Raw genomic sequence first — 12,615 nt, 5'->3', positions numbered from 1 at the left:
ATATTTAAAATATTCATTTAAATTTTTTAATTAAAAAACCACTTTAATAATTTAAAGGTAATAACTTTTCCAGTGCCCAGTCTCACGGCTTGTCACTGGCAAGGACAGGGTTAAAGCCAAGGCCTCTCGCCATTCACTCCTCTCTCCGCCTCCTCCTGCACCAAGCATGCTGCAGTCGCCCCCACTCCGAGCTGCTCCGTTTTGTAACAAAACGCAAACCACCGCCCAAAGAGTTGCAACTTAAAATCCATACGTAAGTTGCATAAATATTCTTACATCTGTTTGCTGTTTTCTGAACACAGTGCAATGAGCAGGCACTGCTCAAGCTTACAGTTGAGCAACAGTCATCTGATAAGGCATCATCTTCCTTATCATTTTATCAGAATTTACCAGCAAAAAAACTGACTCCAAATTTTGTTCAGGGATTGTGAACTGGCAAGTTTACTACTTCTGAGTATCTAAGGTGCTCCTATTTTGCTGGATTTATTATACAATTCAAAGACCAACGAAAAAGCAACAATGTCTTTCCCTGGCTGGTGTGGCTCAGTGGATCGAGTGCAGCCTGCAAACAGCGGTTGCTGGTTCGATTCCCAGTAAGGGCACATGCCTGGGTTGTAGGCCAGATTTCTGGCTGGGGACAACCAAGAAGCAAGAGAACCATATTTCTCTGCAAAATCAATGTTTCCCTCTCTTTCTCTCTCTCCCTCTCTAAATAAATAAATAATAAAAATAAAAAATGTCTTGCTACACCAAGAGGCTACAATTACTGCAGTCATTTTACAGTAATGAAATATAGATCATACGTTGTCGCATCACTTTAAAAAATAATTGTTTGATAAGTGAAAGATAAGTTAGGGAAAAGTCTTTCTATTTTTCATTCAATTCTTTTAATTTTATTATATCATTAGATCAAATAGTTCACAGTTAAATAAATTTTATCTTGCAGCAAATAAATTTTACCCCAAATTTAATTAAATATTTCTAAATTGTGAACTTTCTTTTTCAAATAAATTCAATGTTATCATTTGACTATGGAAATGAATCACTCAGCACCAACTCCATGTACGTTTGCAGCAGAGATGATAATGAAACACCTGTTTCAGCTGAAGTTCATTACTTATAAACAAATATTGTAAGGGTCAAATAAAGTGCTGGTATCCTATAGGTAACACTCAGATACACATAAACTGTTATGCCTTGCGTTTCCATTACATCCTTATTTCTCCCAAAAAAGGGGACTTTTTCACAAGTTTTGAGAAATGTCTTAGAAAAAAATGTCTTAGGAGATCACCTAATACCTCTACCCAACAAAAATCTGTGGTCACTAAAGCTGTAGGTTGATATTTAAAGACACCAAAATTCAGATAATTACGCTTTCCCATGATTTTTCAGCTTCAGGAGAATCGCAGTGTCTAACCTTAAACCACTAACCATGGGCACAGATAAGCCAGATTTAGCAAACTTCTGGTCCAAACACATTTGAAAGCAAAAATCAATTCTACATTATCACTGAAGAAAGTCTTCTAGGTTCTCCTTTAAAAAGAATTCTGGTGATAGAGTGAAGACTGGTATTTTGAAGCCTGTCTACGTAGAGCTCCTAAAGAGAAGCCATTGTTCTCCGTTGAACCCATACCTGTCGTCTGAGGAAGTTCAGCGCATGTCTACTTCCACTTGGCTGAGTTACCCTCTTTCATGTTTGAAGACATGCACTACATGGCAAGTGCCCTATGCAAAACAAAAACTTTAAATGATCTACTACTCTTAACCTTTCCACAAATAGCATGGTTTCCAATCCACTCAGCAACCCAGTTCTACATGCTGTCTAGGCTGACACAGTTTCAAAGTATCTTACTTAGAAAAGATCCGGTCATCTATGTAGAATACAAGCAAGATATAGTACACCACACTGTTATCTCTAGATTCTGTGAAAACCCTTGTCAAAAGTTGAAAACATTTTAACAATGAAAGCCCACACATCTCTTATTATCCATTTAAGGTTTTGACCTTGAAATTTAAATACATATTTATATAAAATGAAATAAAGAGAAACTACTTACTCGTTCCTTCTATAAGCAGTTCTTGTCCATGGCTACCCAAAAGTGTCCGAGAAAGAAAAGGTGCAAAATCCACAAAAATCTCTCGCAGAAGAGGAGCTGCCTTCTCCAAAGCATGTTCCAGCCTCTCTGTAATACTGATGCAAAGGTGTTGAATGAACTGATTCACCACTAGAACTTGTCAATTCTCTAGTTTTTAAAATGAGTTCTCATAGCAATGTAAAACTACGCGAAAAATTAAGTGCCACCTGAGGGTTCATCACTGTGACGCACACCACTCCTTCTGCCGGGACTGCCCTTGTCTCTTTGGCCACCCACAGCCCTACAAATGGTAACAACCACGCCAAGCATCGCCCCTAGTGGAAGTCTCTCTTTCTTAAAAGATTTTATCCATTTATTTTTAGAGAGCGAGGAAAGAAGGGAGAAAGAGAGGGAAAAAAACATCAATGTGTGGTTGCCTCTCACACACCCCTCACTGGGGACCTGGCTCGAAACCCAGGCACGTGCTGTGAATGGGAATTGAACGGGCGACCTGTCTGAATGGGAATTGGTTCACAGCCCGTGCTCAACCCCTGTGCCACACCAGCCAGGGCTGGAAGTCTTATAGTTAGCCAGGTGAGAGCACTCAATTTTCGCCTCTATAACCTAAACAAACTCAATACATGAAGTCTTTATCAGATATGCCTATTAACCACCACACCATCAACCCTCCAGTTCAAAAACTATGTCTTCACTTCCAAGTTTTCAACTGCAGCATATAGCAGAGACCCAATGAACATTCACAGAGTGAAAGAATCAGTTCATGTTCTTTTTCCACTGATGCCCATCTCTGGAACAACTTGTTTCCAGTGCAATCTGAACAAGTTTCCAATTGAAAACAGTGTACTGACATTTATAATAATTTCAATTCACACATCAATATTTGTCTTTTTGACTATACACGTGTGTGTGTGCATGCATACGCACATGAACACACACACACACCTTTAATGATTTTTTTAAAAGCCCACTGCATTTCCAGAGCTTCAGTTTCTAATGTATAAACCACACATACGTGAGAGCAGCCACTACTCACATAAAAACCACTTCATATTCACACTACCCACTGGACCAATGGTGTGCTGCTCGAAACCCCTGGTGCCGATAACCACTTCCTCCCCAGTCCGCTGCACTCATCTGGGAGAGCCTCTCCGCCCGGAGGACAGCGCACCTCCGCATCCACACGTGCAGCCCCCAGGTGCCTGTACAGGTGGGGGCTATGATGGTCCGGCCGTGGTGCGGAGGGTTGAGAACTGGCCACAAGGGCTCTACTGGTGGGAAACGTGACAGTTTAAAGAAGAAAGTCCATCTACAACTCAGTACCCCTGTGGCTTTGGTTGACTGGCTACAAGGTTATTTTCCAGCAATTTATTTATGGAAGAGGAATGGCAAATTTTAAACCTTCAATCTCCAATCATGTGCTACTATCGATCTTTGTATTTAAATAGTTGCTATGTATATAGCATTTATTAATTACAAAGAGGCACTTCTCAAAAAACTTTTACATTTCATAATCTTTAAAAAGAAACCCTAAAGGCCCTGGCTGGTGTAGCTCAGTGGATTGAGCACAGGCCTGCAAACCACAGTTCGATTCCCAGTCAGGGCACATGCCTGGGTTGCAGGCCAGTTCCCAGCAGGGGACTCACAAGAGGCAACCATACATTGATATTTCTCTCCTTCTCTCCTTCCCTTCCCCTCTAAAGATAAATAAAATCTTTAAAAAAGCTAGATGAAAAATACAATAAAATAAATTAAAATAAAAAGAAACCCTAAAATATTCCCAAGTTTCTAAATGCCATGGAAGTTTTTAAAAATAGAAACAGAAGAATTTATCATCACTATATCTAGACAGTTTAAAGATTGATCAAAAGGAATAAATCACACACATCCAGATCAGTAGCTTAAATACCTCATATTTGAAACTTGGTCTTGTGGAACTGAACCGACTGCTGGAACTGAGGGCAATTTTGCATTAGATGATCCACCACCTTTAAAAGAAAATAACCATTTTTAGGAATTTTCTGTTTTTAGATATAAGGGTTCAACAAACAAAAACTATCTTTATACCAAGTCAACAAAAATATATATAATGCATTTTTAAATGTGAATTATAATTTGGATAACATTGAAATCTACTAATTAGTAAGGTTTTTCTAGAATCACTTAACATATAAACCTCAGGTATAAGTTCAATTATACTCCAACCAACCCTTCATCTATCCATCATATTAACAGAAAAGTAAATTATGACTTAGCTGGGGTCACAATTCTTTGTATTCAACAGCAAGTGGCAACTGAGATTTATAAATAAAAGCTTTTAATTGAAATGAAAAACAGAATCCCAAATTTAGCCTTAAACAGGTATTTCCTTCATTACCAAGAAAACTGTCCTTATTCAGTCCCCAAATAACTGCTACCATACCCTGACTGCTTCTGAATCTAGTCTAGCAAACACAGCTCCATGAATACCTGAGAAACCTTTCTTAAATGATTCATGCAGAATTTACAGTACCTCATGTGTATCCTCACTGTAATTAGTATGTACCATGTTGTTGCATTTGTCATATTGTGTGTCAACTAAATTTTTAACTGTCCTTCTACTAATTTTTTTGGAAGCAGAGACCGCAACTTTTCATCCACCTAACTAGAGCCTAGGGAAATTGACACGGTAGAAGGTCCTCAATGTACAGTCATTGTAGAGGTTATCTTCTTTTTGAAAAAATTTTATTTATATATATATATATTTTTATATTTTATTGATACCATTACAGTGTTCTATTCCCCCCCCCTTCATTCCCCTCCACCCTGCATCCCCCTCCCCCACCATTCCCCGCTTTCGTTTATGACCACGTGTCTCAAGTTCTTTAGATTCTATATTTCCCCTACTATTCTTGCCCTCCCCCTATCTATTTTCTACCTACCATCTATGCTACTTATTTTCTGTATCTTCTCCCCCTTCTCCTCCTCCCACTCCCCTGTTGCTAACCCTCCATGTGTTCTTCATTTCTATGGTTCAGCTCCTGATCTAGCTGTCCTCTTGGTTTGCTTTTGTTTTAGGTGTGGTTGTTAGTAACTGTGAGTTTCCTGTCCTTTCACTGTTCATATTTTTCATCTTCTTTTTCTTAGATAAGTCCCTTTACCATTTCATATAATAAGGGCTTGGTGATGATGAACTCCTTGAATTTGATCTTATCTGAGAAGCACTTTATCTGCCCTTCCATTTTAAATGAAAGCTTTGCTGGATACAGCAGTCTTGGATATAGGGCTTTGGATTTCATGACTTGGAATACTTCCTTCCAGCTCCTTCTTGCCTGTAAGGTCTCTCTTGAGAAATCTGCTGACAGTCTGATGGGAACTCCTTTGTAGGTGACTGTCTCCTTATCTCTTGCTGCTTCTAGGATTCTCTCCTTCATTTTAATCTTGGCTGTGATGTGCCTTGGTGTGTTCCTTCTTGGGTCCAACTTCTTTGGGACTCTCTGAGCTTCCTGGATTTCCTGGAAGTCTACTTCCTTTGCCAGACTGGAGAAGTTCTCCTTTATTATTTGTTCAAATAAGTTTTCCACTCGTGGCTGTTTCTTTTCCCCTTCTGGTACCCCTATAATTCAGATGTTGGAATGTTTAAAGATGTCCTAGAGGTTCCTAAGCCTCTCCTCGTTTTTTTGAATTCTTGTTTCTTCATTCTTTTCTGATTGAATGTTTCATTCTTCCTTCTGGTCCACTCCCTTGATTTGAGTTCCAGTTTCCTTTCCATCACTATTGGTTTCCTGTGCATTTCCCTTTATTTCACTTACTGTAGCCTTCATATGTTCCTCTGATTTGTGGCTAAAATCAACCAGTTCTGTGAGCATCCTGATCACCAGTGTCTTGAATTGTACATCTGAGAGGTTCGCTATTTCCTGGTCGCTTAGAGTTATCAGCTCTGGGGCTTTGAGTTCTCCTTGAGCCATCTTTTGGACTGTTCGTGCCTGTTACGTATGAGGAGAGGAGCCCTAGGTGTTCACCTTAATCATTCCCATCTCCCGCACTTCAGTAGGTCCATCTTCCCACCTGGTAAATACGCCCTTCTCTATTCCCTACTGTTTTATGTCGCTGTCTCGTTCCCTGCTCTTCTTATTTCCTCTCCAATTAACACAATCAGACACCCCTAAACACTCTTGTATATCCATATTGTTGAATGGCCCATTCACCCTCTTATAGTATGAGTCATTCAAACTGTTTTGTCCTGTGTAAGAGTCATTGTCTTTCTGCTTTAAACAAATAACTGTGCTTACAATTTTTAGTTGGCAAGAGAAAAATAACCACCAGGAAATTCACTACCCATTCTTTAACTCTGTCAGAGATAACACACATAATGGCCAAGTCTTGAAAGGGTGAGTCTAGAAGACTAACACGGAGAATAATTTACTGAGGCTTGACAAGTTCTACCAAGTAGAGGAAAAATAAAGCTCCTATTTAACCATCAAAATATGCAGGATAGAACATCATTAAATTCAAGGTAGCCCTGGCTGGAGTGGCTCAATGGATTGAGCATGGACCTGTGAACTAAGGGTTCGTGGTCCGATTCCCAGTCAGGGCACATGCCTGGGTTGCAGGCCAGTTCCCAGCAGGGGACTCATGAGAGGCAGCCATACATTGATATTTCTCTCCCTCTCTCCTTCCCTTCCCCTCTAAAGATAAATAAATCAAATCTTTTTTAAAAATTCAAGGTAGAAGTAGTACCTGAAAAAAGACAGGAAGAGTCATTTTTTTCATTAGGCCAATATTAGGGAGAAGTGAAAAGAATGAACGCATACATGTAAGTCATACAGATGCCCACCGATGACACTGGGACCACAGGATCCCTGGAATCTAACCGGGATGGCACCCTAACAACCTGGAGTATGCAGGCACAGATGTGCACATCCTGCTTGCAGCTGCAATACAGGAGTGAAATTGCAGTTTCTGAGAGCTATGTCCTTAAAGGGTGCCAAGCTAGTATTAGAGTAAATACAGGCTGAAATCCCACCACAATGCTATAGAGGGATAGACCAAGAAAGACAGCAAACATGTCGGAGCAAACGAAACAAAGACCATGCGAAGCTGATAAACAAGGAGGGATGTGGGGCTGGATGGATCCTGGAATCTATGCACTATCAGAGGTCTGATGCTTTGATCTGTTTTCCAAACTCCAGACGTGGGTATCCTGGAAGCACTTAAAGGAGCCAACGTGGTGTGTACAAAAGATAGATCAAAGAGAGACAGAAGATATGTTCACATAGGATATACAAACAAAGATGGTTGAAACAGATGAAAAGGTAGCAAAGCAGGGGTTGACATCTGGAAGCTCGCCTGGTAAAATCAAGTATGCCCACCAATCCTGGTATTGCTAGGAGCTGGCTTAGAACCCAAGGCAGGTCTTCGTATTCTCCCGTCAAGTATAAACAATTTCATAGAACATCAACATTAGACAAAGCCATGCCAGGACCATGACAAATCATCATAAAACAATACCACTCTATAATCATGTCCCAACAGACAAACACATGAACTCCATCAAAATGACAAAGATGACCAAACATCCCAAATCCTAATATGTTGCAGGATTACTTGGTGGACACTGACAGAAACTTTGAGACGAAATCAGACAGAGAAAGACATCAATCATGAGCTCATTTTTTTAAAAAATTAAAGAAATCTCTAAGTAAGAATTCTTTTCTGTATGGACCTATGTCATCATGATAAGATGCAAATTTTTACACGTGGTTTCATCTCTGGAATCAATGCATTTTACAATCAAAGGCATCTTAATAATTACAGTCAGCCAGATGTTGAAGCCTAATTGTGAGAAAACACAGTGAATAAAATCAAGAAAACAATATAATCAAATCTGAGATTTTGTAAAAGACTGAATAAGAAAGCATTGTGTAACTATTTCAAATCTTTATTTTGCCAATCTACAACCTCAAGATTACACAAACTAGAGAGAAAGAAAGCTGTAGAATCTACACACACTGAGTACAATGATTTGCTTGCAGTGAAGACGTGTACCCACGAACTGAAGTCCCTACTGCAGCTTGGCTCCAAAGGTCTGAGACATAGCACACTATCTCCATCACCCCCCTTTACTACTAAAAGACTCCAAATGTGGCAGTAAATGCAGTCGGGTTGAAAAGTTTAGAGCTCTTATCTGAGAATCTGTAATCTTGTGTTACAAGTATAATCAGGGTTTTTTCCTATTATGACCACAACATAAAAATCTCTGTTCTTTAAGGAGCCAAAGGACCCTCTTTCCCAAACCTTCTAAATAGTCAGACGGAAGGCAGTTCGCTAGAGCAGAGAAGGAAGCTTTCAGTTGTGTCAGCGTGGGGCCACACTGACCCGGAGGCAAGGTACAGGGGCCCAAACAATGTGAGGACATTTAAGTACTAAATAAAACTAAAAAGAACTTAGAAGTAATGGCTTGAAATTCAGAGTACCTGTGTGTGTTATCATGGCTTCACTAATATAGAGATATATAGACATATATTTAAATGCATACCCTCATGCACATGTAAACCTTTATATACAATAGGTAGTCCCTAGTTCTACCCCTTAGAGGACCTGGGAGCAGCAAGACCTAACAACTCCTGTGCTGACCTTGATTTCTATTCTCCACTAAGAGAGCAATGGCTACTTTAAGATCTGTGTAAGAAAAGTACAAAATGAGAATGAAGTAGCAGTTTTGTTTTTAAAAAAGGCAAGGATATACCCAAGGAATGACAGGATATGTCACAAGAACAGAGAAGCCAGTTTGATGGGACTCCCACTGACGAAGCCAGAGACAATATGAGCATCAAAACAATCATAGTAACTGATTATACCCATCTAACAAAATAGGAAGTCATCAGGCCATACTGATGTGAATGAGTAATTATCTAAGGAATAGGATGTTTAAATAATTTCAAAGTACCACCCACAAAACATTTAAAACCTTTAAAAGGCAAAGAGTGACACCACAGAAAGCACCTGACAGTGACACTCAGACCAAGGATGAAAGCAGTCACTGTCAGAATTGTGACCAAAGCCTCCTTCAAGTGATGTGACTTTCTTTTCTATCTGTTCCTTAATTTTTCTACCAAACAAGTATAATCTGTTTCTAATCATGAGAAAATATCAAACCAACTCAAATTCAGGGATGTTCATTTGAGTTGTTCCCAAGTTTTAACCTTACTAAAAAAATGTTTTGTATGTGCTTACATAAATCTATGTGCACTTCTTTTCTTGAGATAACTTCTTACGAGTCAATAAACACATACTTTAAATTTTCATAGACACTGCCAAATTGCCTCAAAGAAAGAACAAACAATTAACACCTCTTTGATTACTAGTGAAACTGAAGGTATTCCCTCAATTCACTGGAAAGAAAATAGGAAACATAAATGACTATTCTGACCCTTTGAGCATTTTTATTGGAATCTTTTTCTTTATGATTTGTAATTATGCATTATCTAAAATTAATGACATTTATCTCCGATCAACCATTACAAATACTTGTCAAGTTTGTAGTGACTTCTGCCATGCAGAATTCTAGAACCCTACCTTTAAACCACCTGTACCAGCATGATACAGAAAACAGAAACACCACATTTCTGCAAGACATTCCAGAAGAGAAGTCTAGAGCTCTTCTGAATGACTTATTTGTGATTCATGCTACCCATTTTTAGTCGAGTGTTCTATATATTATTTTCCCATTAAATTCCCATAATAAATATAAAACTTGTTCCATTCTTCTCAGCCTGAAACTTATTTCCCTTCCAAAAAGAAATGTCAGGATCACTCTGGCTGGTGTAGCTCAGTGGATTGAGCACGGGCCTGCGGACCACACAATCTCGGTTCGATTCCCAGTCAGGGCACATGCCTGGGTTGCAGGCCAGTTCCCAGCAGGGGATGCATGAGAAGCAACCATACATTGATATTTCTCTCCTTCTCTCCTTCCCTTCCCCTCTAAAGGTAAATAAATAAAATCTTAAAAAAAAAAAAGAAATGTCAGGTCAACCAAGCTCGGAGCCTTACCGCTTCACATCTGAAGGAAGTCCCGCTAACTTCTCAAGCCATCTCAATCATCAATCTCACATAATTTCCATTATCGGTTTTCTTAGAAAAGATATTCTACGCTGGCAGAAAACACTTCCTCACCAGCCACCGCCAACAAAACCATTTTTAACCTGAGCCCTACCTCTATAGATATTAGGCCAATTTCTTTGATAATAACTACCCTCAGAGGTTGTTATGTGAGTTAAATGTTTGGGGAAGCAGTAAGATCTCTGATACTTATTATTAACTGTGACCTTGGGCAAAGTTACTTAAGCTCTCTGTGTCTTGTTTTCCTCATTTATAAAATCTAGAGTGGCACCTACATCACAGAACTATTTTGAGCGTAAATTAAAGTATTTTGAGCCTGGACCACAGAAAACATGCAATGAATGATAGCTTCCTTTCCTACTCTTCTACTCTGTCTTTAAAATATCTTTTACAAATTTTATACAAACACACACACAAAATGGAATACTACAAGCCATAAAAAAGTTGACCTATTGCCATTTGTGACAACATGGGTGGATCTTTAAAGAATTATGTTAAGTGAAATAAATCAAGCAGAAAAGAAAAACAGTATGATTTCACTCCTGTGAGATAGAAAACAAAAAGGAGCAAACTAACATAAAAACTTACAGAAAACAGAATGGTGGTTACTAAAGTGTGGGGCATGGGGGAATCAGGAGTTTCGTAGATTTAACTGATTCAGAACAGCAAGGATTTGGAAGAACCTGACCTTCCTTGAATCATGATTGGTCTTAGGGCAGAACTTGGTCAATAATCAGTAGGTCTGATTACCAGGTCTCAGCCAAACAGAAGAATCCAGATACTGGACTGGGGGGGTGGCCCACAGGCTTGGTTCCTTCGGGAAGAGGACAGGAGAGCAATCTTCCACAATTACTCTTAGGATGATTACTAAGCCAACCTCTAAGGGTGAGCATATTCCTCCAGGTTGAAGTCATCCACGATGAATCGCTCTTCCATGTCCTTTTCCTTCCAGTTCACTTTCCTTTTTACTAGGATTTTTGTTTACTGTTGACTTTCCCTCCATTTTCACCATTCTGCTCCACTGAGAGCCAACTGTAAAACGCTAAGGAAATGAATGGCCCCTATCCTAACACACAGGATTAACTTTACAATGAAGTACACAGTTCTTCATACTGACAACTTTTTAAGATGCATATATCAATTCGCATTTTACCATCAACAGATTTGTATTCTTACATTTTTCAAAATGAAAATTCAAACTAGAGGAAGAAAAGAGGTAAAGTACAAACAACTTTTAACTCTTCAGTTCCAGGCATTTCTAAGAGTCAGATCCAATGAGTACACATCATTCAGTAAAGCACTTTGGGGACCAAGTAGCTTTATTACACTCAGTTCATGGCACCTGCAATTCCCTCAACCCCGACAGCCACAGGAGCATCGAACCAGGGTTGGCCACCTACTCTTATTACCACTGATTAATTAAATATTTCTGAGATTTATCTTTCTAATTGGTGGTAGTTCTTAAAAAAACATCTATTTAGACTACATCTGACATTTTCTTTAGGAGAACTAGTGGTGGTTTTCCTTGAATTTTTTCTAAAGTTGATAAAAAACTTCAGTAAGTGGCACACATAAGGTACCACTCACTTAAAAAATAGAAGTAATAAATCTCAAGCCAGTGTTTGTATGAGGCTTTAGGCCATATGTGCAAAACAAAATTAGTATTTAAAGTGCTAACTGACCCTAATTTAATGAGCTAAAATGCTCATTAAAAATCTAAGAAGACCAACAACAACAGTGGCTCTGGAGGAATCAGCAGTAACACAAAGCCCTCCTAACACTAGCCTACAATTAGCACCAATTTTCAAACCTAAAGACACTACAGCAGAAAGGGATTTATACAAAGGGGTCTTTTTAAATCATAAGGAACACTTTACTAAGATAAATATATCAATTAGCAATAACTATAAGAAAAATAAAGTCACACAAAAAATAAATAGACCAGTAATTTCATGCAAAGTTGTCCTTCGTTCCTGCCAAAAAGAACATGTAATTTCCAAATACACCCTGCATGTTTTCAACTCAGATAAAAACACAAATCAAATTTATTGTTGAGTTAATTTAACATTAAACATTTTCAACAGACGATCACCTCTGTAAACGCAGAGGCTACGTCTGGCATGTGGAATGAACCTGACTTATCTTTCCCTTACCCTTGTGCTGATGAACGGGCTCCTTCAAACTAACAGTTCTCCAGACATCCAAAAGAACAAAAAGGAAAATGCAAACAGATCATCCATCTAACATCTACCCAGGGAATAGCCAATTGTTTATTCAAGGCCCTTAAGGATCTAAATAAATAAGGGCCTTCGCAATACAGTATCATTAAACAAATGCCAATATTTAACTCTTAAATAATGTATTTTTAAATTTCCCTTTGTCTCTCTTCTTCCCCCTCTCTCCCCCCACCCATTCTGGGCCA

The 12,615-nt window shown here is 38.9% G+C and overlaps 1 protein-coding gene across 1 annotated transcript in view; it reads right to left on the bottom strand.

Annotated features, from left to right (window-relative positions):
- The window catches only part of LRBA (LPS responsive beige-like anchor protein), a 522,692-nt gene that overhangs the window by 382,611 nt on the left and 127,466 nt on the right, over window positions 1-12,615 (bottom strand). The window contains exons 32-33 of the mRNA XM_037058420.1: window positions 4,003-4,081; window positions 2,058-2,191 (exon numbers count right to left, since the gene is read on the bottom strand). Coding sequence (XP_036914315.1) covers window positions 2,058-2,191; window positions 4,003-4,081 — 213 coding nt within the window. The remainder of the gene's footprint in view (window positions 1-2,057; window positions 2,192-4,002; window positions 4,082-12,615) is intronic.

The sequence above is a fragment of the Sturnira hondurensis genome, unplaced genomic scaffold, assembly GCF_014824575.4.
Source record: "Sturnira hondurensis isolate 20B ecotype Veracruz unplaced genomic scaffold, ASM1482457v3 Scaffold0010128, whole genome shotgun sequence".
Lineage (NCBI taxonomy): Eukaryota > Metazoa > Chordata > Mammalia > Chiroptera > Phyllostomidae > Sturnira > Sturnira hondurensis.
This window is presented reverse-complemented; position numbering and strand designations above follow the sequence as displayed.